The 24805-nt window shown below is 35.6% G+C and overlaps 6 protein-coding genes and 1 long non-coding RNA gene across 11 annotated transcripts; 3 read left to right on the forward strand and 4 right to left on the reverse strand.

Annotated features, from left to right (window-relative positions):
* Positions 1-57: 57 nt before the first annotated feature.
* On the reverse strand, positions 58-1554 carry RpL10 (ribosomal protein L10). Of its 3 annotated transcripts, none has more exons than XM_011633435.2 (4): positions 1427-1554; positions 1232-1260; positions 624-929; positions 58-450 (listed from the first exon to the last, which is right to left on the reverse strand). In XM_011633435.2, the coding sequence occupies exons 2-4, from the start codon at positions 1252-1254 to the stop codon at positions 120-122; spliced, it is 660 nt and encodes a 219-aa protein (XP_011631737.1). In that variant the 5' UTR covers positions 1255-1260; positions 1427-1554; the 3' UTR covers positions 58-119. The 3 variants fall into 3 exon arrangements, with proteins under 3 accessions (XP_011631737.1, XP_088933424.1, XP_011631738.1); XM_089077298.1 differs by having other exon boundaries at positions 1476-1498; XM_011633436.3 differs by having other exon boundaries at positions 1381-1495.
* A 589-nt stretch (positions 1555-2143) lies between these two features.
* l(3)76BDm (trafficking protein particle complex subunit 8 homolog l(3)76BDm) lies at positions 2144-9761 on the reverse strand. Its single transcript, XM_089077270.1, has 10 exons — positions 9324-9761; positions 8148-8589; positions 7742-7987; positions 7080-7601; positions 6416-6935; positions 6101-6286; positions 5269-6012; positions 5020-5188; positions 3812-4889; positions 2144-3667 (listed from the first exon to the last, which is right to left on the reverse strand). Exons 1-10 carry the CDS (start codon positions 9478-9480, stop codon positions 3400-3402), a joined length of 4332 nt encoding a protein of 1443 aa, XP_088933396.1. The 5' UTR covers positions 9481-9761; the 3' UTR covers positions 2144-3399.
* A 731-nt stretch (positions 9762-10492) lies between these two features.
* On the forward strand, positions 10493-12825 carry LOC105428175 (transmembrane ascorbate-dependent reductase CYB561). Of its 3 annotated transcripts, none has more exons than XM_011640324.3 (5): positions 10493-10636; positions 11391-11615; positions 11685-11893; positions 11964-12121; positions 12205-12825. In XM_011640324.3, the coding sequence occupies exons 2-5, from the start codon at positions 11393-11395 to the stop codon at positions 12356-12358; spliced, it is 744 nt and encodes a 247-aa protein (XP_011638626.1). In that variant the 5' UTR covers positions 10493-10636; positions 11391-11392; the 3' UTR covers positions 12359-12825. The 3 variants fall into 3 exon arrangements, with proteins under 3 accessions (XP_011638626.1, XP_011638633.1, XP_011638617.1); XM_011640331.3 differs by lacking the exon at positions 10493-10636 and adding an exon at positions 10671-10827; XM_011640315.3 differs by lacking the exon at positions 10493-10636 and adding an exon at positions 10862-11172.
* A 535-nt stretch (positions 12826-13360) lies between these two features.
* Positions 13361-16769, forward strand: LOC105428191 (chitinase-3-like protein 2). The gene is made up of 6 exons (XM_011640345.3): positions 13361-13812; positions 14187-14450; positions 14792-15073; positions 15147-15383; positions 15457-15880; positions 15985-16769. The coding sequence occupies exons 1-6, from the start codon at positions 13754-13756 to the stop codon at positions 16132-16134; spliced, it is 1416 nt and encodes a 471-aa protein (XP_011638647.2). The 5' UTR covers positions 13361-13753; the 3' UTR covers positions 16135-16769.
* A 285-nt stretch (positions 16770-17054) lies between these two features.
* On the reverse strand, positions 17055-20650 carry Srp54k (signal recognition particle 54k). The gene is made up of 9 exons (XM_011640374.3): positions 20205-20650; positions 19462-19638; positions 19136-19365; positions 18911-19061; positions 18654-18802; positions 18287-18548; positions 18046-18154; positions 17698-17964; positions 17055-17443 (listed from the first exon to the last, which is right to left on the reverse strand). Exons 1-9 carry the CDS (start codon positions 20280-20282, stop codon positions 17346-17348), a joined length of 1521 nt encoding a protein of 506 aa, XP_011638676.1. The 5' UTR covers positions 20283-20650; the 3' UTR covers positions 17055-17345.
* A 235-nt stretch (positions 20651-20885) lies between these two features.
* Positions 20886-21858, forward strand: LOC105428204 (uncharacterized). Its single transcript, XR_967974.3, has 2 exons — positions 20886-21105; positions 21608-21858. It is a non-coding gene; the product is annotated as an uncharacterized LOC105428204 (long non-coding RNA).
* On the reverse strand, positions 21859-24609 carry CSN1b (COP9 signalosome subunit 1b). The gene is made up of 5 exons (XM_011640358.3): positions 24382-24609; positions 24081-24173; positions 22856-23980; positions 22540-22674; positions 21859-22415 (listed from the first exon to the last, which is right to left on the reverse strand). Exons 1-5 carry the CDS (start codon positions 24406-24408, stop codon positions 22338-22340), a joined length of 1458 nt encoding a protein of 485 aa, XP_011638660.1. The 5' UTR covers positions 24409-24609; the 3' UTR covers positions 21859-22337.
* Between the last annotated feature and the right edge of the window lie 196 nt (positions 24610-24805).

Consider the following 24805-nt stretch of genomic DNA (forward strand, 5'->3'; position numbering starts at 1 on the left):
TATATATTGAACAAATTTTTAAACTGTTTTCAGGTGTTTTAAATAAATATATACATGTTTCAATTTTTATGATTATATATTTTATTCAATTCAATGTCCAAAATATGTCCCATGCTTGTTTAAGCTGCAGCAAGTACTTTCCTGAACTTTTTCCATTCATCGAGCGGTCCGTGCTCAGGTAGATACTTGACATTGCAACCATCTGGGGCAAGACGACCTGCTGCTTTCAGTTCCTCGTATTCTATGCGATCGTACTTCGTGAAACCCCATTTCTTTGATACGTAAATCTTCTGACGCCCAGGAAACTTAAACTTTGCACGTCGCAGAGCTTCAATGACAGCCGCCTTATGGCGATCAGAGGAACGCACGCTCATAATAGGTTGACCAATATGTACTCTGGCCACAGTACCTTGAGGCTTACCAAAGGCACCTCTCATTCCAGTCTGAAGCCTATAAAAGAATAGAATACAGCAATCTATCAAGAATAATTGTATATCAGATAATAAAAGGATGTAAAATCAAAGCTTCATGAAAAATTTCACAAGAATAGTAAAACGTAAATAGGAGTAAACATCCTAGAAAGAAAATAAATCTTGTTATCTTATTATCATGTGATTACATACCTATCAGCTCCAGCACACGATAACATTTTATTGATGCGAATAACATGGAACGGATGAAGTCTCATACGAATATGAAATTGATCTTTTCCAGCATTTTTCACCATGTACTTGTTAGCACAAATACGTCCAGCTTCCAAAGCCTCAGAACTGAGTTGTTCATATTCGTCCGACACTAAGTGCACACATAATGGGAAGTCCTCTACAGATGCTTTCTTCTTCCCAAGATCGAAAATTCGAATCTTTGGATCTGGCACACCACGACAAAATCTAGATTTCGGATATGGTTTATTTTTACAATATCGATAACTGAAAAGAAAAAATTTTTTTTTTAATACAGCAATATCATGATTTTTAACATCAAATCTCAGTACTGTTAAAATTTTCATATCAAATTAGAAGTTTTTATTGTCATATTACGCAAAATAATGCAATCGTAAGTATTGATAAAAAATTGCATAGGTATGCCTAAAGAAATCTTAATAACACATAAACATCGACATATGGAAAACAGTACTTGACTTTTGTATAAAATACCATATGGCAGAAAAAAATATTGTGAAACTTGCTAAAAAGATTAACACAATTTGTGAAGGCAATAAACTACGTACCATCTCGCTGGTCGGCGTCCCATTTTAACCTGTAAATTAAATTTCCATGTTAAAAAAATAAATACATATATATACGGAAAAATATACAAATCTATAAATTTAGAATAGATTCAAGAAGCATGATATGTAAGAGAATATTTAATATATACCACGATGTCAAAAGATAAAAATGGATGAAGAAAAGCTATATCTCACCGACTCCAATCGGTACGAACCACACGAGAAAAGGAAAATGGAAGCTAACCTTGAAACAAGTAGAGGAAAGTTCGATTCAATAACATGAAGTTGCTTGTGATTGGCGATGAGAGTTTGCCATAATTACCACATAAGAAGGATTGCCAATCCTCGAGCGCAAAACTTCCGTGAAAACTAGTGATTTTTAAGTGTTCCTTAAAAATATAAATTTGATTGGTAGTCTAAAAACTTATGTACCAATCACAATCGATATACAGGGTGATAAATAAGTGATTCTAAAATAAATGATTCTATAGCATAAAACGAGTTTTTTAATTCGATTGATTAATCGCATAATGCGCAAATGTTACTTTTATAGAGCAAAGTTGCATATGCGCATAATATGATTTATTAATCGATAAATTAAAAAACTTGCCCATATTCTACTCTTCCTGATGACTCCTGATGACTCCTGATGACACATAAGATGCGGCAAAATGTAATGATTCATCAACATAATGGATATTCTGATTCTTAGACGCAATTTCTATACGTATTATTTTTATACGTTACCTTGATTTTCACTAAATTTATATATATTTTTTGAATGAAAACATTTTTCAGAAAATTTTTCAAAAATCTACATTATGCAAAAAAAAATGCACAATCGTGATATAAAGATGTGCACATAATTAAATATATATGCAATTATTAATTATATTAATAATTATATCTATATTAATTATCTATATAGTTGTACATATATTTATAATGCATTATCAAAGGTTTAATACATTTTGAAATATATTTACAAAATAAATATCGTTATATTTACAAAAAATTAAATCTTTGTATTTTTTAAAGGATCTCATAATGACTATACGTTATTCCTTTTTTGCAGAGTTATTTAAAGATTTCTTGCTTAATGGGAAGTTTAAAAAAAGATTTAATTCGTCATAGAAAGATAGTATGTTACAAACGCCATTACAATCATTAAAGGAAAATAACTCTGCCTAATATTTACTTGACTCGTGAATTACGAGAAGATATACAAAACCCTTTTCTAACATTGTATTATAATCTATAATTCTTTAGTCGTTTATGAAAATTGACTTATTACATTTCTTATTTCTTTCTGACATACTGTACAAAAGATACAAGTTATTATCTAAAAAACCTCAAGTATTCCTTATTTGTTCTTTTGAATCCTTCCAAACACTTCAAAAAATCCCAATCCATATTCACGTTTCATGTATTCATGAAATGTTTGAAAAATCTAATCTCTATTCTTTACGCTGTCACGTAAACAATCACATCAATCGCTAAATATACATAAATATTAAGTTTACATAGAAAAACAAGAGTGGTATCTTTTACTCCTTTTTATGCAATGAGAAAAATGACTTTTAATTTATATCCCCCGAGATTTGAAGAGAATCCATTTTTGTGTAAAGAAAAAAAATTTCTTTCACTGATAAAGATAGCGTGAAAGTAACGGATAACTATAAACATGCTTTATACATATGTCTTAATAAAAGGTAACGTGTATTATTTGTTTGGCAGTTGAAGACATGCAGTCGTTCCCGATTTATCCTGATGCGGCAGAGAAAAGCTGTTTAAAATTTCTGTCGCGGGTTCGACTATTTCATAAATTTGTCGTGAGGTAGCTTGAGACTAATAGGTCGTAAAAAAATTAGATAACTACATTCGTTAAACCGATCGAACAAAGTCGATTCTGAAAATGAAAAATTTTGATTCACGCGCGTCTCCTTTTACCCAACGGAGTACACGAGAATTATCGTGTAAAGCGACCGACGATGAAACGTGTATCAGGTAAAAAATACGTTGACATTATTAAAATATCAATTATAGTATAATGTAACAATTTTCAACATACCACGTATGTACATATGCTGACAAGGAATGATTCTGTGAATTACGCTAAAAATAGTACTTCCATATTCCATAGTGACTCTAATCGCGACAGGTATAATCTACGTACTGCCCTCATTAATTACGCATATACTCTCCATTTTGCCTTTCTGAGGGATGTACTCCTCGCTATTTACAACTTTAATAGAGATTTCAATTCGTGCCGCTAAGTCGTACGTTCCAGTGCCAGGCAATACGGCGAGTAATTTGATAATATTACTCGCGTGCGCTTCAACATTGGAATAAATTGACGAGTGGCCCGCGTATTTGTAATACGTCGAAGCTTGCGGAGAGTAAAGCTGTGACTTAATATTCGGAAGATGAGTTTCACTGCAAAAGAAAATTACATTTTATATATATATATATATATATATATACGCGTAACAATGAAGAGACAAATATAAAGAAGATAAAAGATAAGCAATCTACAGTATCAAACATGCTAAGGCAAATACAATATTTCATTTCGCTTACCTACTAGTACCTATCGTACTTATTTTAACGTCGACTCGCATTTCCGAGTGATTTTGTAAATACATCGTCACGGGAACGATGCACAATCGGCTTTGTCGAAAATCGTGTGTAATTTGTCGGTGATGGCTGAGAGAGAAAGAGATTAGACTTTTCAGATATTCTGCTTCCCACACGGGATCCTTGAGAGGAACACTAACTGCACTCGACACGTTCCGGTCCGGCCCGAAAACTTTTAAGCGAGCGCCGTACTCGCTGCGTTCGGTACGCGGTTCCTTCGGGTGTTTGTACGTCTTGTTCAAATGCTCGAGCTCGAGATGATGTTGTCCGACCGCCTTCCGGGTGATCACGCCGCTTTCCGTCACGTTGGCACACCACTTAACGATCAGTGTGGAATTCAATGCGAAGATATCCGACACGGAGCCGCGCTCGACAGTCTGCTGCGATTGAAATTGCTGCGCATCATTCAAACTTTCATTCACATCCAGTGGTTGAATGTGCCGCCTCTGTACAAAATTGATGAACGGATAACTGTTGAGCAACGTTTTGTCGTCTTCGTTAGAAGTCAAGGACACGTCGGAAATGGTCGATCTGCTGTCGGTTTTCTTCTTCCTCAGTTTTAACATCAAATGGAATACTTCCTGAGGTTGCACCTTTATGCTTGGCGGCAAAACCGAGGAATGAAATGCAGACCAGACGACGCTTTGAAACGACACTTCGGACAGGATAATTTCATTTATAGATGGATCGTGAACTTGATTGGTATTTTTAACAGACATGATTAGATTTAACGTAGGTGAGTCGTCCTTGAACAATCCGCTTCTAGCAGCAACCGCGGTAATCTGTATTGAATCTAACACTGTTAATTGCCAAGTATGTCGGCATAAACGGTGTTTCAATGCAGTTTTTGATTCGACACTTTCGTAATAGAAAAGCAGATCTAGTTTGTGAGTGCCCTTCTCGTGTGGTGCCTGCACCCAAAGTGGCATTTTGTGAGTTTCGCCTACATTTAGTACACCATTCTTCGAGATCGGTAATATCACCTTTGTGACTGACCTACTACTCTTCTTTGTAATGGAATCTGCAAACATATAGTCATATTCGATAATATATATAATAACAATAAAGGCTTTTGTTTCAGATAAAATAAAATACAAAGATATCTTACAAAAAAAAAAAATAAAATGATAAAATATCCTGAAGATATTTACCTTCGCTTCCAAATCTATCGTCTTCCATATTTCCTAACGTGAAAAGTTTGGCATCGGTAGATGCAATGTATATGTTCGTCAACGGTGCGTTACCTATATTTTTTAAAGTAACTTCTACCCTCTGTATTTCACCGCACAGCATTTCGGGTGACAATTTACTAAAGAGTATCTACGAAAAAAATTATAAAGATTTCAAACTTGTACGTTCACAATGACACATATAACGTCACGTTTCTCGTGAAAGTATACCTGCATAAACGCCGCCTTTTCTATCACATTCATTTCCAGTCTGTAATCCTTCCCGTAGATATTCATGCCAGGTTTCTCTTTGACGTTTTTTAATTTGGGCGGCGTAATCTCAAATAATCTCTTACCGGCAATAATGGTGGTTGAATTTGCAATTAACGAATCGCTTGTCGTCTGGATCGGATTGGACAATTTGTAACTTATACCTAAAACCTTCAGTTCGCCCACTCGTCTGGGCGTAAGAGACAACACGATATTGTGTTTATATGCCGGTTGCAGCAAGATCGTGTCTATGACATCCGAATCAACCGGATTCGAACTGTCAATCGTTTTCATTTCGTTTGTGACAGTTTCATTATTGCAAGTAAATGACCATAACAGAGTCACGTCTGACAGTGGTAGCGGAACATGTAACGGATTGTGCAAATCAATAGAATAATGCACTGGTTCATCCAAAACTGCATTTGGCTTGACAGCATTATTACTTGTCCTAGAATACAGTACGACTGTCGGCTTAAATATCATAGGCGGAGAACCTTGTGCCTCGGTTATTAACAATTCCTCCATTTTCGACCATTTCGCGTCATTTGTTTCTTCCATACTGAACGTGACGTGGCTCGCTGGGATATTGCTTTCGGTTTGTTTGCCCAACGGACCATACAGCACTTTGATATTGTCATTATCTAACAATGGTAAAGGTAAAATAGGAAGTCCTGTACAACTCGTGTTATTCTCCTGAAACAACAACTGTAGACGACCACGTGAACAAAAATCATCCAATTGATGTTCAGTGTAATCGCTGTCCGACAACTCTATTATTGCTTATTATACTTACATTATGAGTATGTAAAAATTCTCGCAAAAACGCAGCCTGTTGTGGAGCATGTTGTTTACTAGAAGCATTAAGTAATTTTTCAAACGCCTTCACCGCCTCGGAGATTTGTTTCAAAGATGCAGCTTGCCTGCCGATCGTGAAATGGATGTGATCTTCAGCCAAAGACCAGCCCCTTTCGTAATATACCTAGTATCATACATTATTTATAACATTATTTACAACGTTATTCATAAAACAACAAAGTTGTTTTCATTAAAGAAAATTTCTGACGAAATATGGCGTTTTTACTGGAGATAGTAATGCGTTTATATCTACCTGATAAGCTTGTTGATAACATCTCAACGAGTGTTTTCTTTGACCAGCCTTCGAAAATCTATGTCCAGCCAGGACCGCGTGGAAAGCGTATTTACGCATCATTTTTGGACCGATAAAGCAATAAGCGGCCTGTTCGAGCAGCAAAGCCGAGCGTAAATCGGAATCCTCGCTGGTCATTCGTATTAGTTGCTTCGCAGCTTCTCCGTACAACCCCCGACCCTTCAAACATTCGGCACTGAGCAGTGTCGCCCTTGTCGCAAATTGAGGCATTTTACAACTATTCGCATAAGTCAATATCGCATCGTCCATGTATTCGATAGTTTTCCTGTTCGTCTCGCCTTGCATGAAGGCGCTTAAAGCGGCCATTTCAAGAGCGCCCGCGTAATACACCCATGCCTGATCGGCCGCGAAATCACGCTTCGCGCTGTGATAAGCTTGATAAGCGAGCGAATAATGACCGAACATGAAACACAAATCGCCTAGACGTCGTAATTGTAACTCTGGTGATTCTGCCGTATAACTGAAACAAACACATGAAATTTCAGAGAATCGCCAACATTTTATTAATATAATTAACTTCGAGATGTTGTTGAATAAGAAGAAAATCTTTCTTTTTTTTGATAAATAATTAATAAATAATTAATAAAATTTTATTTTCTCTTACATTACAGCATTTGATGGGGCCGAACCTGGTGCACCAGGCTTATTTGTACTAAACCATCTTTTCGTAGCACTGAACAGCGATCTACTGACTCTCTTAGTTGAAATCACGTCATTCAATAAACCAATCTGCTTTTCTACATAAGGCAACAAACTTCGCAAACAGAATTCTGTTATTAATGTTCGTAATCTTTCTAGATCTTGAGTGGAAAGACGAGCACCATGTTGAGCAACTACATAATTTGGAGAATCCGCCCAGACATTCGTATTTATAGGTGAGCTAGTAACAACGGATTGTTGGCCCTTAACATTACTTGCAAAACTTTGTAATTTCTCACTGTTTGGGCTGAGTGGATGAATTGTAACTGGCACTGCTTCTTGTCCAACTTCTAGATTCGTATTTGCCGAGTCAGATATTTCAGATGAGAGACTAATTGTATCGATTCCAGAAATCAACTCTGCCAAATCTGGAGATGGCAATGCAACACAGTTTTGTGGCATTATCGGTGTTCCAGCTTGGCTCGTTCTGTAGTAAAAAATATAGCTTTTACGGATTGTAAAATTTTAAAACACGTTTACGTCATAAGATCTAAAAAATTTGCCAATATACTCATAAACAATCTCAATATATATATATATATATATATATATATAAAAATAACGCACTTCTCAGTTTCTGTAGTCAGCTCACTCGGCATGGCAGATACTCCACCTGTATCCGCTGGTGTACGAGGAGAACTATTCTGTTCACTGTTACCAACTAATTCCGAATGTTTTGTCAAAAACTGACTCCAAGGATCGGGCAAATGCGTATTATCGTCGGACAGACCAGGCGGTCTCGAATTCATTTGCAATAGAAAACAATTGTTAGCACCATAAATTGTCTTCATCTCTGTAAAAACTGTTTCTGCTCTGAAAGATATATGTCTCTTTACAAAAAAGAACTGATTAATTTAGAACAATTATTAAGGTTATAAAAAAAGTTAATGATTGTTAATGTTTTATTTTATTTAATTTAATAATCCAGAAAATACTGACATATAAAATTGATAAAAAGAAGTAATATACTTACTTATTTCTATCATCCTGAATGGCATCGTGAACTAAGATGTAATACCTAAGAGCATTATTGTTGAACCACTTAGGCAACTTTCCTGGTATACTTTGATGCAATTGCGCTCCCATAGTTTGAATTCTTTCTAATGGATTGTCTTCTGCCGTGGAAATGACTATCATGCACGCGAGCAGATGTTTTGTGAATTCATGATCTGATGGAAATTGGACGTTCAAAAATGTTTCTCTCCATGCTTCAAACCAGGGAACGGAAACAGGGATGTCCAACTCAGTCACGCCAATGCGAATTGCAGTTGTACGCTCACACATTGCAGAACTGACTGCTTCGTTCAACAACTTCTTGGCAAGACTCGGTTCTGGCGGTCGCGCATTAATATCTTGTATGGAAAGTCTAAGATTTCTAATTGCCACTGTAGTTCCTTGAGGATCCTTAAAATGACCTAAGAATATATGTTGCCATTAATGTGACATGCACATAGATCAGAAGATCAGATTTCTAATTTTCCAAACATCTAATAGACACACAGTGGAAAATCCATTGAGTCAGTATATAAATAAGTCTTGCTCATACAAAATATATAAAAAATCAAGCTCCATTCATTATATCAAACAACAATTCATTATATCAAATTGCTTGCCATCTATCCTTATTTGAATGAATGACCTTTGAACATTTCTAGATACAGTAACATTTTCCTGGATGTTTGCAAATATTAATACAATTTCTTTCAAATTGTTTACTATTTTAGATCAATCAATCCATGAAGTCATTGGTCAGAGGTGACTCCTTAAGAAATAACCCAGAAAAATTCTGAAGAATGGAATCATTCAACAAGTCAATATCTCAATTAGCAAAACACATCGCGAATGGTCCACGGAGCCTAACTCTTGATACATTCAGTTTATATACAATATATGCATCAGCGATGCATGGAATCTGTCAAGCGAATGATGCAGCCGATAAACGCATTGACATGGTATGGAACGGAGTGATGTGATGTGATGTGATATGATGTGATGTGATGTGATGTGATGTGATGTGATGTGATGTGATGTGATGTGATGTGATGTGATGTGATGTGATGTGATGTATGATATGATGTGATGTGGCGTGGCGTGGCGCGGCGTGGCGTGGCGTGGCGTGGCGTGACAAGATGTGGAAAACTCGGCTTACCTTCGGTGTTTAATTTACAAAACGGCTGGAGCAGCTCGACAAACGAGAGATTATTTTTCTGGCACGCGGCGTCGGCCGCGGCCGAGCAGACCACGGCAATCTGCGGGGAGAATGCGTTGCCGATAAACTCGCGCGGGGTTAACTTGCACTGCGCCATGATAATAATTGCGCGCGGCCCGTCGACACATAACCCACCGACGACGACGCGTTTTTCACGCACGTAGCACCGGACGTAGCGCGCTCACCAACTCAGTCCGGGCGTCATTCACCACATTCCTCGTCATCACATCATTCCCGCCCGTGCTATCTCCCAAGTTGACGTATGCACCCCGGAACGACAACGCATCCCCGTACGGCCGCTGCGATAAACATGTCCACCACCGAACAGCTGTTTCCCCTCTCCTTGCCTCTCCGTCAAGCGTTCAGCCATTGCGATGTGTTCAAAAATAATACCTGAGTGCACCTAAATATCAGCGAGTTACTTTCCTAGTAGGCCTGTTCTTTTCAGCTGAATTCTTGCTCGGTTTATCTTTTTTCCTTCTCTTTCCATCTCGAGAAATTTGATCGTTTTAAAATCAGAATAGAATCGGAATGAAAGATGGGCATTTTGATTGATTACTTTTTACTTGTTCATTTTACATTGTGTATGTATTAATGTAAGTTAAAAATAAATTAAATTGAGATTAATCTAAAAAGTTAATCTATATTAACAAAAGTGTACATAACTTATTATAATTACAGTTTGGGTGAAATAGTTTAAAAAATATTTAGAAATACTAACTGGACAAAATCTGTGCCACCAATCATAACATAATAGAATTTTTAAAAATACTTTGCTTTTAAATCCGTTTAAAATAAAAAAAATTTTTTTAAATTTAAAATCGATATATTTTTGGCAAAAACGAGGAAAAATTTTAATACAATGAAGTAATAAAAACAGGCTATTAATTTCTAATAGATTTGTTCGTGTATTTCTTAGAATTTTTGCATCTAAAGCAAGGTGAACATGTATATATATATATATATATATATGCATTGGAAAAAGAAAAGATGAGAAATAGAAGTATAGAAAATGCGAGCAATGCAATAAACGTAGTTTTTCTTATTCGAAATGCAGCTTTACTTATGCCGTTATGTTCATGAAATTACAGGTGTGAAATCTCTTATCTTTTCTTATCCCAAAGAAAAATCGATAAACGTTCTCTATTTAACGCGTGACGTCATAGAATGTAACGCACATACATATATATATAGGTGTCATGGTACTTGTTGATCCGACAGATTTATTGTTCGAAAAACCGTATGCGAAGGAGGTAAGTATTATACGTGATGCGATAGACAGCCTGTTGTATTTGTTGTAAGTTCCCCTTACATCGTCCCGCGATAAGCGTTATCACGTTGCTAAAGTGGTTTGAAAGCTAATATAAGTGTTGCTCCACTTAAGAGATAAAGGTGACAGCTGTCACTTGAGTATCTTATATCAACTGATGTGCACGGACGGAATGTACGCCCAGTCATCTAATAATATTTGTGTTTCATCCATAAAACGCAATTTTTCCTTCTTGTTTTTTTATAAGCATTAATCATATATGTTAGATTAAATGTAAATATTAATTTGTTTTTCTTTATTATCGTGATACGTTCTTAACTGTCCCGTTCTTCCAGAATCGTGTGTATTTTGTTTTTTATATAAAAAAATATTCCTTCATCGTCTGTCATCGTCTTTTGTTAGTTTGTATTTCACCTGTTGCTCGTCCAAAGTTAATGCCTGCATGAAAAGAAAATTATTTTTATTATTTGGATTTACACATAATGTCAAATTATCCGTATGAGTATGAAAGATGTTTAGGTATGTTAAATAAGTTAAAAGTTTAATAAGTTTAATCATATAATCTTATATAATACACAAAAACATTGATAAATAAACTTATGTATTCTGTACTTTGATGTCCACTTTATATATTACTTCCCAACAAGAGTATTTGTTAATTTCTATCTTTATCATTTATTAATATATTTATCAAGATATTTGTTACATTGTTATTAATATAAGCAAAATATTTCCAGATATGGAACAAATAGGAGAGTCGCCTCAAAGGCAAACTCACTCTCTAGAGGGTTTCGTTCCTCTCCTCGGTCTTACTGAAGGATGTGGTGCACTTCTCGTGATCCTGATATTTGTATGGACAAGTTTCTATAGAAATGGTTTTTCATGGAGATCAAATCCGGGACTTGAATTCAATTGGCATCCCTTGTTAATGGTCATAGGATTTGTGTTTTTGTATGCCAATGGTACGAATTTCTTTTTATTGTTCTATGCTCTCGTGCACATAATAATTTATGTATGTTCTCTATTTACAGCCATGCTCATCTATAGAACGCAACGAAACGTTCGCAAACGCCGATTAAAGTTGATCCATGCAGGATTGATGTTATTTATTGTATTGTTGATTGTGATCGCTTTGATAGCAGTCTTCGACAGCCACAATCTAGCTTCGTCACCTATACCGAACATGTATACATTGCATAGCTGGGTCGGATTGACCACCGTAATATTATTCTGTTGTCAGGTAGAATCCGTGGAATTTGCTCAATAATCTTTAATTCGTAGATACATGTATAGACATTTTGCATTTATAGTGGGTTGCTGGATGTATCACGTTCCTCTTTCCTGGATTGCAAACTCCATTACGAGCTTCCTATATGCCGATACATGTGTATTTTGGCGTCGCAGCCTTCATCGGCGCTATTGCTTCGTGTTTACTAGGACTTAACGAGAAAGCAATCTTCACATTAAAGTCAGTAGCGATAGACTCCTCCAAAAAAGTAAACAAGCGTGATTGGGCATACAAAGATACATTTTTTTCGCTTGAAATTTCAGGAACAAGTACGCAGATTTTGATGGTGAAGGAGTACTAATGAACTGTATAGGATTGCTGCTCATATCATTCGGAGGTTTATCCGTATATTTGGTGACACAGGAACGTTATCGACGTCTACCAAGACCCGAAGATGAAGTCTTGCTATCTGGTTAATGTATGAATTGTGATGTTACTTGATCTGCTTTCCTTAATGTCAACAATATCAAGTTATTCAAACTCAACGTACTTACTATAAGATTTTGATACGTTGCAACTTTATATTAAATAATTTATAAATATGATTTGACTTATTGGGGCACAAGGAATAAGAAATATTAATATTTATAGTATTAATTCTTTAAGTTCTAGTCTGAATATATTTTTTACTAATTTTTCAATATTTTCATAGAGATAAAAATAGAGTAGATAAAAAAAAATATATATATATATATATATATATATTAATGTAAAAGCAATTTTATTTTTCTTAAAACTTTTTGGTGCTAGATTTACTTATCATGTATACACATATGATATACATATAATATGCAGTCTCAATAATATGCGATGTCTATTTTGCGAATGAATTGATATACAAATGTAATATATATAATAATATATAAACATGTTACATGAATATACATACATGATTTCATTTTAATGTGCAATTCTAGTGTGCATGATGTTGTCGTATGTGTGCGTGTGTGTGCGTGCGTGTGGTAAATACTTCTCTAAGGATTCTGTAGAATAAGTTAATAACTTGCATTTAAATGTGAGAAACAAATCATCATTCATTTGTAATATTTTCTAAGAACTGCTTGTCAGATTGTTTCCTAAAGAACATCGAGATAGTCAGTTCATTTGGTCTCATCTTTCTCCAATGTTTATTTGCAGATTAACTTTGATCTCATGATTTAATTTATTATTTCTTTAATTCTTAGAACTTAATATCAAAATTAATCTATATTCATAGAAATGGATATCTGCAATTTTTCATAGTTCTTTTAAAAAGAAAAACAACTGCATCTGAGAGACTAACCGACCTCCTCCCCCCTCCACCCTCTCTTCCTTCTATACTCCATCCGGAATCGCGGTTTCCGAACCATCCGCGATTCGTGGTGGGGAAAGAAGAATAAAAATAAAACCTTTTCGCGCCGTCGTACCGCGTGTTACATACATGCATGTGCCATGCATACATCACACACACATCGTGATCGTGTGGCCCATTTATCCTCGGCGGATCGCAATGGAACACGCCCATTCCGCGCTTATGCAATCGTAAACATCGCGAGCGTCGCCGCCGCCGTTTCACGAAACACGCGAGCTCTCGGCCGACTTCGTGCACAAGCGCCGTTTTTATCTTAAGTCATCGGCGCTGATAGTCAGAGCGCCGCTCAAGCATCAAGCGCGTTGTGCTGACAACGGCTGGCATCCGACGCAGATCGTGTCGAACGTGATCACCCCCCAACGACCCCCTGACGTTCGTGATCCCCCCCGTTTCTCATAAGCGTTACGAAAGGTAACTCGGCGCGGGTGCTCGGCAGTGCAGGAGGAATAATAAGTCATTCAATGGTTAACCAAATACCTGTGCCGCAGGCCAAGTATGAATTGCTAACCAACATACGACAGTGAGTATTAAAAGCGAACGCGCCGCGCGTCGCTCTTGCATAAACGCGCCGTGTCCTTCGAACGCTGCTTTTTGTAATTGACTTATAATTAATGTCGTATATGGACGAGAAAGAGAGAAGCGCGGAGTAGGAGAAATGGAAGGGAGAGAGGGATGGAGAAGGGGGAGAAGGGATAAAGAAAATTTGTATCGATTTCTCGACAACGTACGTAGTACGTCATCGCTGCCTTTTGAACTTCCGTGCCGAAAGGTCATCGCGAGAATCGTTCGTCGTTTATTTGCATAAAGACGACAGATTCTGGATTTCGATCGGTTTCTCGTGTTCGACTAAATTTTGATCATTACAATTTCTCCCGTAACCGCCTTTCCTTTCAGACCGCGCTGGAGAACGCAGGTCGTTTGTCTCACTTTGACATTCCTTATCGTCGGGGTGCTGTTTATCACGCGCGCCTGGTTCGGCATACTCCTGCTGAAGGCACCGCGGGCCGACAGATTCGTCGAGGAGCACATTGACGATGCCAAGATTGCTACGTGGCTACGTCGGGCTCGGATGTACGCCGAGTCGACGAAGGAGAATCAGAATGCGGACAGGAACACAAGTGTCGGCGCATCGGAACAACACCACCGCAATACCACCAGGTGAAGGACTGTCCAAACTTTCCATTCATTCTAGATTTATACACATAAAATGTTGGCAGAGCAAGCTCCAAGCAGAATATTGTGACTGATTGGTATTATCTGAATTTGTGATACAAAAGCAATAATATATTACTAATAGTAAATTCAGCAAAATCAATCTATATAACTTTAATTGAAGTATCATATTACTTAAATAATTATTAAAAAAATAATTTCACTGTAAATATCTATATCAATATATTCTGCTAATAGATTGTTATATTTTATAGCATTTTATATAATTTATTTTTGATATATTTATCTACTTGTATGTTTTATTTGAAAATTTCTTGGATGTTTAGCCAGGTCCTCGTATGCTACTATACAATACCGGGGGACCTGAACACGTCGTGGGAGCTCAGTCCGTCGCACATTGACCCTCATATTTGTACGCATATTATCGTGGGTTTTGCGAGCGTGGTGAACAATATGCTCGACATAGGCAGTAATGGGCGAGTATACGAGCAAGTAGTTGCTTTAAAGAATTTCGAACCTAACTTGAAGGTCATGATTAGCGCCGGCGGAAACAATGAGCTCCATGATGGTTTCTCCGAGATGGTGAAGAATCACACGAATAGAAAGAAGTATGTACATTGCTTTTCACTTCTATGCATAATATATTCAAGATGTTTTACTGATATCGATATTTATTTCCAGGTTCATTCAATCAGTATTAAACGTAACCAAAACTTACCATTTGGATGGTTTTGACGTTGACTGGGAATTTCCAGCATGGTTAGGAGCGGAAGATCGTGAAAGAATACACTTTGTGCAGCTATTACAAGAATTACGAAAGGAATTTGATCGCAGCGGACAAAAATTGATTTTAACAGTAGCAGTTGCGGCGCCACAGGCTATTGTGGATCAAAGTTATATTATTCCTGTAATGGCAGAGTACGTGAGACACAAAAGAATTATAATACATTTAACGCAATACAATGTGACTAATAAAAATTAACCTTTTCAGGCACATCGATTTTATAAATCTCATGTCGTACGATTATCATTTCTACGTTTGGTACTTCCCGGTCACAGATCTGAATGCCCCACTTTTTCCTCGTTGTACGGAGACGGGCTATTTATCCACGTTAAACGTAAATTTTTCCGCTCATTATTGGCTAGCGAAAGGAATGCCTCGAGAAAAGATTGTCGTTGGCATACCGACTTACGGACACTCCTATAATTTAGACAATCCGTTAAATCATAATTTACAAGCACCAGCGAACGGATTTGGGAAGCTTGGCGTAAAAGGCTTCGTGTCTTATTCTACGGTGTGTCAATTTTTTAAATCCGATGCTATAAGCGTTTTTAACCAAGAAAGTCGTGTGCCGTATGCATTTAAAGGCAAGGAATGGATATCTTACGACAATGAGGAGAGTGTCTATTATAAGGTAGTATATGACTTTGTATTTTGTAGTATGTACTTTGAACAGATTTTTAAAATCTTCCTGTAATATACAATTACGTAAACTTGGTTGAAATATTTATATTGCAGAGTACGTGGATTCGTACCAATGGTTTCAAGGGAGCCATGATTTTATCTTTAAATGTTGACGATTGGAACGGTACTTGCTATGGTACGAACGAGACATTTCCTTTGACACGTACCGTTTCAAAAGTGTTATTTAAAGAGTCTGATAAGTAACAAGATGTCAATAGGATCATAATAATCTAAATATGCGCAGTCAATGAATCTAACTATTCCGAAAGCTTAAAGCTTACATTAAAACGATCCATTCCATCGTATTCCTACTTAAGTATTGATATTTGTACTCTACCTCAGTTGTTCAAAGATTCTTTCATATAAATAAGTTGCTGAAGTATGTTTGAAGCACATAGTATTATATGCTGTAATAGAGCATAGCACTTGTACCTGGTTAAATCAAATCGAAAAATATTTATATACGCGTTGAATTGTATATTATGTAAAAGTATATATATATATATATATATATAATGTTTCTTATACGATTATTATTCTTACAAGCAAGTTTGGAACAATATTTGGTATAAAATAATTTTAAAGAGTTGTAATTACAAAAATTATGATTGAGTCAAGGATAACGTGCCACTTAATTCAAGTCTGCTCTTAACAAGATCTGCCATTTGTTTCAAAATAAAGATTTCCAATTTGCGAGTAGTTTGACAGTTTTATTTTTTTAAGTACTGCATAGATAAGATAATTATTGTTATAAATATTTTAAAAAAATGTTAACTGATCTCGTTGTACCAAAGTATAAAAATACATGGAACTGTTTTGCCCGCGAAATTTAAAACCGATGTATTGCTAATTTTTATTTCTTCATAACAAAGCGCGCGTGCGCGCGTACATTCCTTTTATGAATACTTACATTTGTAATTACACATCACATATTACACTTTTATCATTTGAATATGATAATATCCAAAACCTTTTTTTTACGTACTTGTAATTGCAATACTAATATTAAAAAGAATAGTAACAATCTTGTTCATAACATCGTCTAAATTGAATTATGATACAAGGATAGATAAAAGGACTATAAACAGTGTCGAAATAAATTAATTTTTTCATTATGACACGCATTTCGTAGCGTATTTTGATAATTTATTGCATTTACATCCAAAGATATTTATTCGATTCGATGAGCGATCGAAAACACGGTAGAAAGATGTCGAAGAATTCACTATCAATGTCGCTTCATATTACATGCGATTTTCATGACATTTATAAAACACAATATGTGAAAAGAACAAATTTTAAACAAAATTTTCTCAGTAATCAGTAACTCAGATACGACATAACTTTCTCGTGAGATGTATGTAACGGTATTTAACATCCTTAACGGCAGTATGTTCACTGCCTGAAACCTCATCTCAGGACTTACCACCGAAACCACCCATTAAATTTCCCAATCCACCTGCAGCGCCCTGTTGTAATTGTTTCATTATATTTTGTAATCCAGGCATACCACCTAAAACAATTATATATCATCTATAGAACACGTTACAAATTTTAAAACAAGAAATAAACTAAACTGAAAAAATATAACGTGGAAAGAAAAAAAACATTGAGAAAATCCTTATTTTTAAAACTCTGTTATAAAGTATTTAATGACAAATTTTTAAAATTAATATTTAATAACAAAATAAACAATTTTTTTGCATATGATAAAGTATGTGTATATTTTTAATATTCATTAAAAAAAGATTTTATAAAATTGCTTACCCATTTGATGTAATACTCGTGGATCCATCATTTTAGCCATTTGATGATTCAGTTTTGCCATTTGTGTGGGATTAACGTTCTTTGCCATATCTCCTGCCTTGAACAAACCCTTTATGCCTCCCATTTTTTTAACAACCGCTGCAAACTTTGTATACTGTGTAATTAAATCTTTGACCTCTTTCTCTGTTACACCAGAACCCCTTGCTACTCTTACTATCCTTCCAGGTTGTTTGCTGAATAATTTAGCTCCATCTCTACTATCCAGCTCTGAAAAGATGACATAATATATCGAGAAATTAAATAATTATTGAGGGAAAATATAAAGGAAACATTTTTTAAGTAACGAACCTGAATCGTTCATACTATCCATAATAGTCATGAGTCGTTTTAATCTTGCCATCGATTCCTGTTCTGTCCCTTTCGACATAAAATCTTGGCTAAATCCAGGAATCATACCCTACATATACAAATTTAAAATTGCAAAATATTAGACATTGTAATATTTAATTTTCACTTAAACTTATATATATATATATATATATATATATATATATATAATTTTTTTTTTTTAATTTCTATCGTTATTTACCATTAATTGTGAAAATGGTCCCATCTTCATGATATTTTGAAACTGTTCATACATATCTCGTAAAGTAAATTGACCATGTTTGATCTTTTCAAGTAATTCTTCGTTATCGTCTAGATTGAGCTCATTTACTTTGTCAATGAGACCTTCAATGTCTCCCATACCCAGTAACTTGCTAATAAATGGTTTTGTTTTAAACGGTTCTAGATCGTCTATGTGTTCTCCTGTACCAACGAATATTACAGGACTTTGTGTCGCTGCAACACTGAAAAAATATTAAATATATATTTTTATTTTGCATAAATATGTAATAAACAAAAATACTAAAATAAAATTAAAATTATTAAACTGAAAATAGAAAAAGACTTACGCAGAAAGTGCTCCACCACCTTTAGCATGTCCATCTAATTTTGTGATTATAATGGAACCGACATTGACGCGTTCTTTAAAAGCTTTCGCCTGCGCTTCGCATGCTTGACCTATCGTCGCGTCCATTACAAAGATTATATTGTCTGGTTGCTGCAATATTCGAAAATTAACATTAATAATTAGAATTAAAAAATTCATTATTTCTAATATTACAAATTTTGTACGCAAACGCGTACAATAGATGTATTATAACTTTACCACAGCATTGGCGACTTGCAACATTTCCTCGAACAATGATTCCTCTTGTTTATGTCTTCCACTTGTATCTACAATAATAATCTCATATCCTTCCTTCTTAAACATATCGACACCATCCTGAGCGATTGCTACAGGATCTACTTCCGTATAACTACATTTAAACATTATTATCATTAGCATAATAGAACATTAAGAAATAGTAAATTTTTTATCCCAACTGTTTACCTGCCATAAAATGGTATTCTGGCTTTTGTAGCATTTTGTTTGATCTGATCGTATGCTCCAGCACGAAAAGTATCAGCGCATACCAAGCAAGCTTTCCAGTTTTTCTTAAGATAGTGATACGCAAGCTTGGTACAACTAGTTGTCTTACCAGAACCTTGCAAACCGACAAACATAATTACGTTAGGACGGCCTTTTACAGGTTGATACGCTTTAACACCAGGATCAATTAGCTAAAAGAAAAAATTGTTAATTATATATATTTAAACATTGAGAATTACATTAATGTTTCAAATATACAGATATCATAATTGAAAATTCAAACCAACCTTCACAAGTTCTTTGAAGACTGCGCTCTGTATCATCCTTCTTTTATTAAGGCCACCAGCCATATCTTCAAAGTCGATAACCTGGCGTACATTTTCTCGTAATTTTTTCACTAATCTAATATTTACATCAGCTTCAAGTAATGCCGCACATATTTCCTTTAGCATAGAATTTAAAACCTATTGAAATAGAAACATTGTCATAAAGCTAGTACATAAGTATACAACCAGCATATAGAAAAACAATTTATATCAATTATATCAAGAAAACAATGGCACATTTGATTATAAGAATATAATTATAATATAAGAAATTATTTTAAGGACTAAGGACTTTATTCATTTTTGGCCCTTAATTATTTATTTTCAACAACGAACTTGATTTGTTTAGATTTTTATTAATGCAGAAACCTAAAAAATTCTAACCAGGAGAATTATTTCCAATAAATGGAAGAAAATTATTTTTCAGAAATTGGCGCAACGTCTGCGTGAAGTTGTCATTTTCCATTTTTCTTGGACGGATCGGAGATACAGGCTAGAGCGGTAAACATAGCTTGACACGTGCGACACACACGTCAGACAAACGAAGATTTCGAGGCGCCCCAAGCTGAAACGCGAGGAACATCGGGCGTGGGCGTAAAAAGAGAGAAAAGGGAAAAACCGCGAAGCGTCCTAATCTTTTTTGTTTACAATCATCGTCGGGAAGTGTTCCGCGCATATTGCAGACTGCGATAAACAAAACTCACCTCCTCGTTGATGACGGTCGCATTGCTGAGCGATCGCAACGCGGACGTAATTTTACGTCCGAGATCCGCTAAGACCATGTTTGGACGTTCTCGCGTTTACCGTCCGGCCGCGAAAAAAATATACGTCTCGGCGTAAACGATTAAGATTTATTAACGTATAAAATCTGTCATGATGTCCCACAGCTCGGCCAACTTGGCATGACGACACATCCGGTCGCGCGGGGGAGCGATCTCGCACGAGGTACGATCACGTCCTCGTCGTCGTTCGTACGATCGGTTGTCCGGTTGAGTGTGAAAGTTCACGGCGACAATGTCTTCCATTCACGCGTCCCGCGCTCCGTCAGAAGGCTCGTCCGACTTGTTTATACATAAACCGATGATGAGATTCCAGATGTGACCGCCGCCGTCCGTATCGATTGGAACGCACGTAGCAATATACTCGATACTCGACACGATGCGTCTATATCCTCCTTCCCCTCCTTCTCTCCCGGTATCTCTCACCGCGACCGAGTCGGGCACTTCCGGATTTATGAAACGTGCGCACTCGATCTGATTCGTTCTTTACGTTTGCACTATGTTACACTTTTCGCACTTGAAATGAGCGTAGAATCAGATGTTGGAAAGAGAAAGATGAAGGAGAACAAAAAAGTTCGGCTCAGACAGAGTAATATAAATTTGTTACTATCAGATACTTTTTTATATGACTGTAGAAATTATTTGTATAAAAATGAATTGTTTTATTTTGCTCGCATTGCTTGGGATCTACTAAGATTAAGAGAGAAAGAGGCAGGACGGAAAGGTTAAGTGCGACATGCAAATAGAACAAGCCGGTGTCAATCGCTAGCCATTAACTTCACGCCGGTTGTAAACATTTGAGTAATTTATTGGTCTATAAAGATATGTGTCATCAAAATCAAAGTAACATAATTTTATATGTATATATATTACATGGTAGAAATACATGAAAAATACAAATTCAAAATTTGAAATTTACTAGAAATTATTAAAATACCATTCATCACTGACATAATAAAATATAGAAATCATATTTAATATCAATTAAAGGTACTGAATAGCAGTCGTTTGTCAACAAAAAGATTCAGTTATGATTCTTAAAATTATAATTTCTCATGTGTAATACTAATTTCACGAAAAAAAAATATTTCATTATAATAGAAACGAAATATGTACTCGAAATATGAATTGAATTACAAAAAAATTAAGCATTATTTTTTGCATTTTTTATTTTAGACAAAAAACTTTCAAAAAAATAATGAACTTTAAAAACAAAGCTATCGGTCCTCTTTTAAAAGTAATAAAGACTTATAATCCTTTTCTTTAAAAATTGCAATTGTGGTGAAAGAAAAAGGGAAGTCAAAAACTCTTCTACTATTTTTCTCTAGATAGTTAAGGTTGCTTATATAACAAACAACCTTGTAGCACCATCAAGAACATCTTGCACTTTTTCAGAATATTACTTAAACTACTCCAGCTTGGCACTTTTTGAATGTATGTGAAACAGAAGTCTTTATTCAACAATTAACATATCGTTGTACAAAAGTATCTGAAATCAAAATCATCTTATCCCCTCCATTAAATTAGAAGATGGGAAAACAAAATAAATTGTATAAGAATGATGTATAATTGCACAGAATTGTAATGTAATGAATTTATTTATCATTATTCTAAATCCCAGCAGAGAGTATGTTAAAGTCTTAGGTTTGTTCATTTCGCATGTATACAGAGGAACTTAAAATTTACAATTTTTCGATATAATTTTGCTGCAAAAGAGACGCGCGCGATACTATATGTTAATTAATCAGAAAGTTAATCTATGTTACACACTTTCCTCTTTTATGATTCTATAATCATTATACTGAAGATAAAGTCGCTTTGTTTCTTTAAAACAACACAACGTAGCAATAATATATATATTTATAATGTATATACACATGCCATATATTATACGTTGAAAATGAGGTACAGGTCATTGACTTCAGAGAAATAACACAATGTCGAATGTGATAGTGAAATCTTATTTCATACCTAGTTGGACGTGGCAGTTGAGAGAGAGTGAGTGACACGCGTATAAATTTGCTTTTTCCAAAGTGAAATATCAACGCGCGTGCAATCTTAATTTTTTGCTGCTAAAGTGCCGTTTCCAGGTGCTACCGACATTTCACCTCCTTGTGTACTGTCACGTTGAGGGCTCTATCATGGTAAAACAATATATAATTTGTCAAAAAAGTACAGAATACTTTTACGATTAATATTTATAAAGCAATGGATAAAATATAATTTAAAATAACACTTTTTTCTTTTTTAGTCAATTTACCTTCACATGAATTTGCTGTTTTAACATTGCAGCTCTTAAGATCAACATACGAGTACGTCTCTGATAATCTTTTCCAACACTCATGGATTTCTCAAAAGTAGTGCTACGTTGATCAACATCTTTTGCATACAAAATCTGTAATATAATGTATATATATATATATATATATATATATTACTAATAATTATGTTAGTTGTACAAATAGCACACAATTCTATATAATTCGTTAAAATATATTTTTATAGATTTGGCTATGAAAAGTAGATATAATAGAAATATAAGATATACATAAATCAAGATTGTGAATAATTTTTACCTTATTGTGTGAATCTATACGAGCTTGAATCTGACCGTCGAGAATAAGTTGCATGAGCTCGTCTTCTAATTCGGATACAGTTCTATTGAATGCAGTTGCCATTCGTCTCATGTCTGCGCTTAGATAAGGACTAAAGTATTGTATCAAGGCTCTATTTCGAATTTGCGTATACAATAGGTTCACATGAGGCGCTATATACATATCCAGGAGAATATTATCCTTTATCTCATCGAGCAGTTTCAAACAGGATGCATATTTTGATTCATAAAATTTGAAAATTATATCTCGAAGTTGAGGTTCTAATTCTAGAAATAATTTGAAGGAACTACTAAATATAACTTGTTTTTGCAATTCGTGTCTGTCGAAGGTAGCTAAGGCGCAAAGTCCTCCGTAGAGAGCCACGTTTCCGGGGGACAGCAGTTCGGGGCAGTCGCAATGATCCAGAGACGCTTGTAGAAAATGTTTTGCGGCCATCTTATACTTTCTCGTTGCCAATTCCGCTAGGCCTGCCGCTACTTTTAACTTCGTGACTATCGCTTGATTATTATCTTTACCATGTAATTCCGGAAAGTCTGGTGTACTTTCAGCCTTGGTGACATAACTAAGTACATGGGACCAGTTTTGTAAATAAACAGAAACTTTGATTACATTTAAACACATGTTCACGACGTGTTTGCCACTGGTACAATAATCCCGTGCTCTAGAATAACATTTCAAAGCATGAACAAGATCACCACAATTCAAATAGTGGTCTCCTAGGTCGTCATGACCTCTTCGTATGCTCTCCTTGATAGAATTGCTTTTGTAATTTTTTAAATCAGTATCAAACTTCTCTAATTTGAGAGCAGCTTTCTTAGATCGTGTCTCCACCCATGTTTGATCCATCGTCGGCATGTCCTGAGAGGTTGACTGTGCCGCTATGTCTGGCAATCCAGGAGTATAGCCCATTGCTTCTACGAGTTTCTTATGGAGTAATATATAAAGCGCAACGTTGTACGTGGTCATCACATAAGTAATTGCCATCTTCAACGCTTCTATTCGTAACGATGGACAATGGTCGGCGATATATATAAGCCTATGTAGTTTCGCAAGTCCGGTATAGCTGTTGGCATATACTTCCAAGTCCTGATGAAATAAAATGCAATATAGGTATTATAGAAAAGGATCAGATTTCCATATTCAATATAAGATAATTTCTATTTTAAATGATTTCTTTTATACGTACTAGTGTTGGATTCTCTACTATATACGGTTCTTCCTCAGCATTATCATTATCTTCTGTAGGAGCATCAACCTGCATTGGCTCCACGACATTTTGCTGTGGAAAGGAACACACATAAAAGTACTATTCGGATCCTTCGCTTTATTTACATGAGGATACTTTAATCAGAGAAAATCGGCAACGACAAAGAAATGCGAGTCGAGATAACCTCTAACAATTTTTTCCCCCTCTCCCCGCCTTCTCGAAGAGTCGAATGATTTGGAAGAAAAATTGCTTGTACCCATGATTTCGACGGGATAATTACCTGAACGTCGTGAACTTGCAGCGGCATTATTAGCCTTATCTGTTATGTTAAAACGGTAACTCGTCGTGCAGCTATTGTGATAGAAAAGATTTACCGCTCGTGAGAGAGTGAGATCTCGCGTACCATGTATAAATTAAATACGGCAAACACACACGCGCACACGCAACCGCGTGTATACAGAGCGTATAAATGCGTGCGAATCCGATGTACACCGGATTCAAAGAGCGGTGAGCGTCGTCGATATGACAAAACTCCAATTCCTGTAATGAGATGATGACTTCTGATTGGTTGTTCAAATCGCCATTTCCAACGAGCAAAACAGGCGCGAAATTGAAACATTAGTGTTTAAAAAGAAAAAAACAATGTTACATCGCCGAGAGACGATGTAACATTATTTAAAAATCGTCAATCTTGGGAAAATTTT

Source organism: Pogonomyrmex barbatus, unplaced genomic scaffold (assembly GCF_055798465.1).
Source record: "Pogonomyrmex barbatus isolate J1 unplaced genomic scaffold, ASM5579846v1 scaffold2, whole genome shotgun sequence".
In the NCBI taxonomy this organism is placed as follows: domain Eukaryota; kingdom Metazoa; phylum Arthropoda; class Insecta; order Hymenoptera; family Formicidae; genus Pogonomyrmex; species Pogonomyrmex barbatus.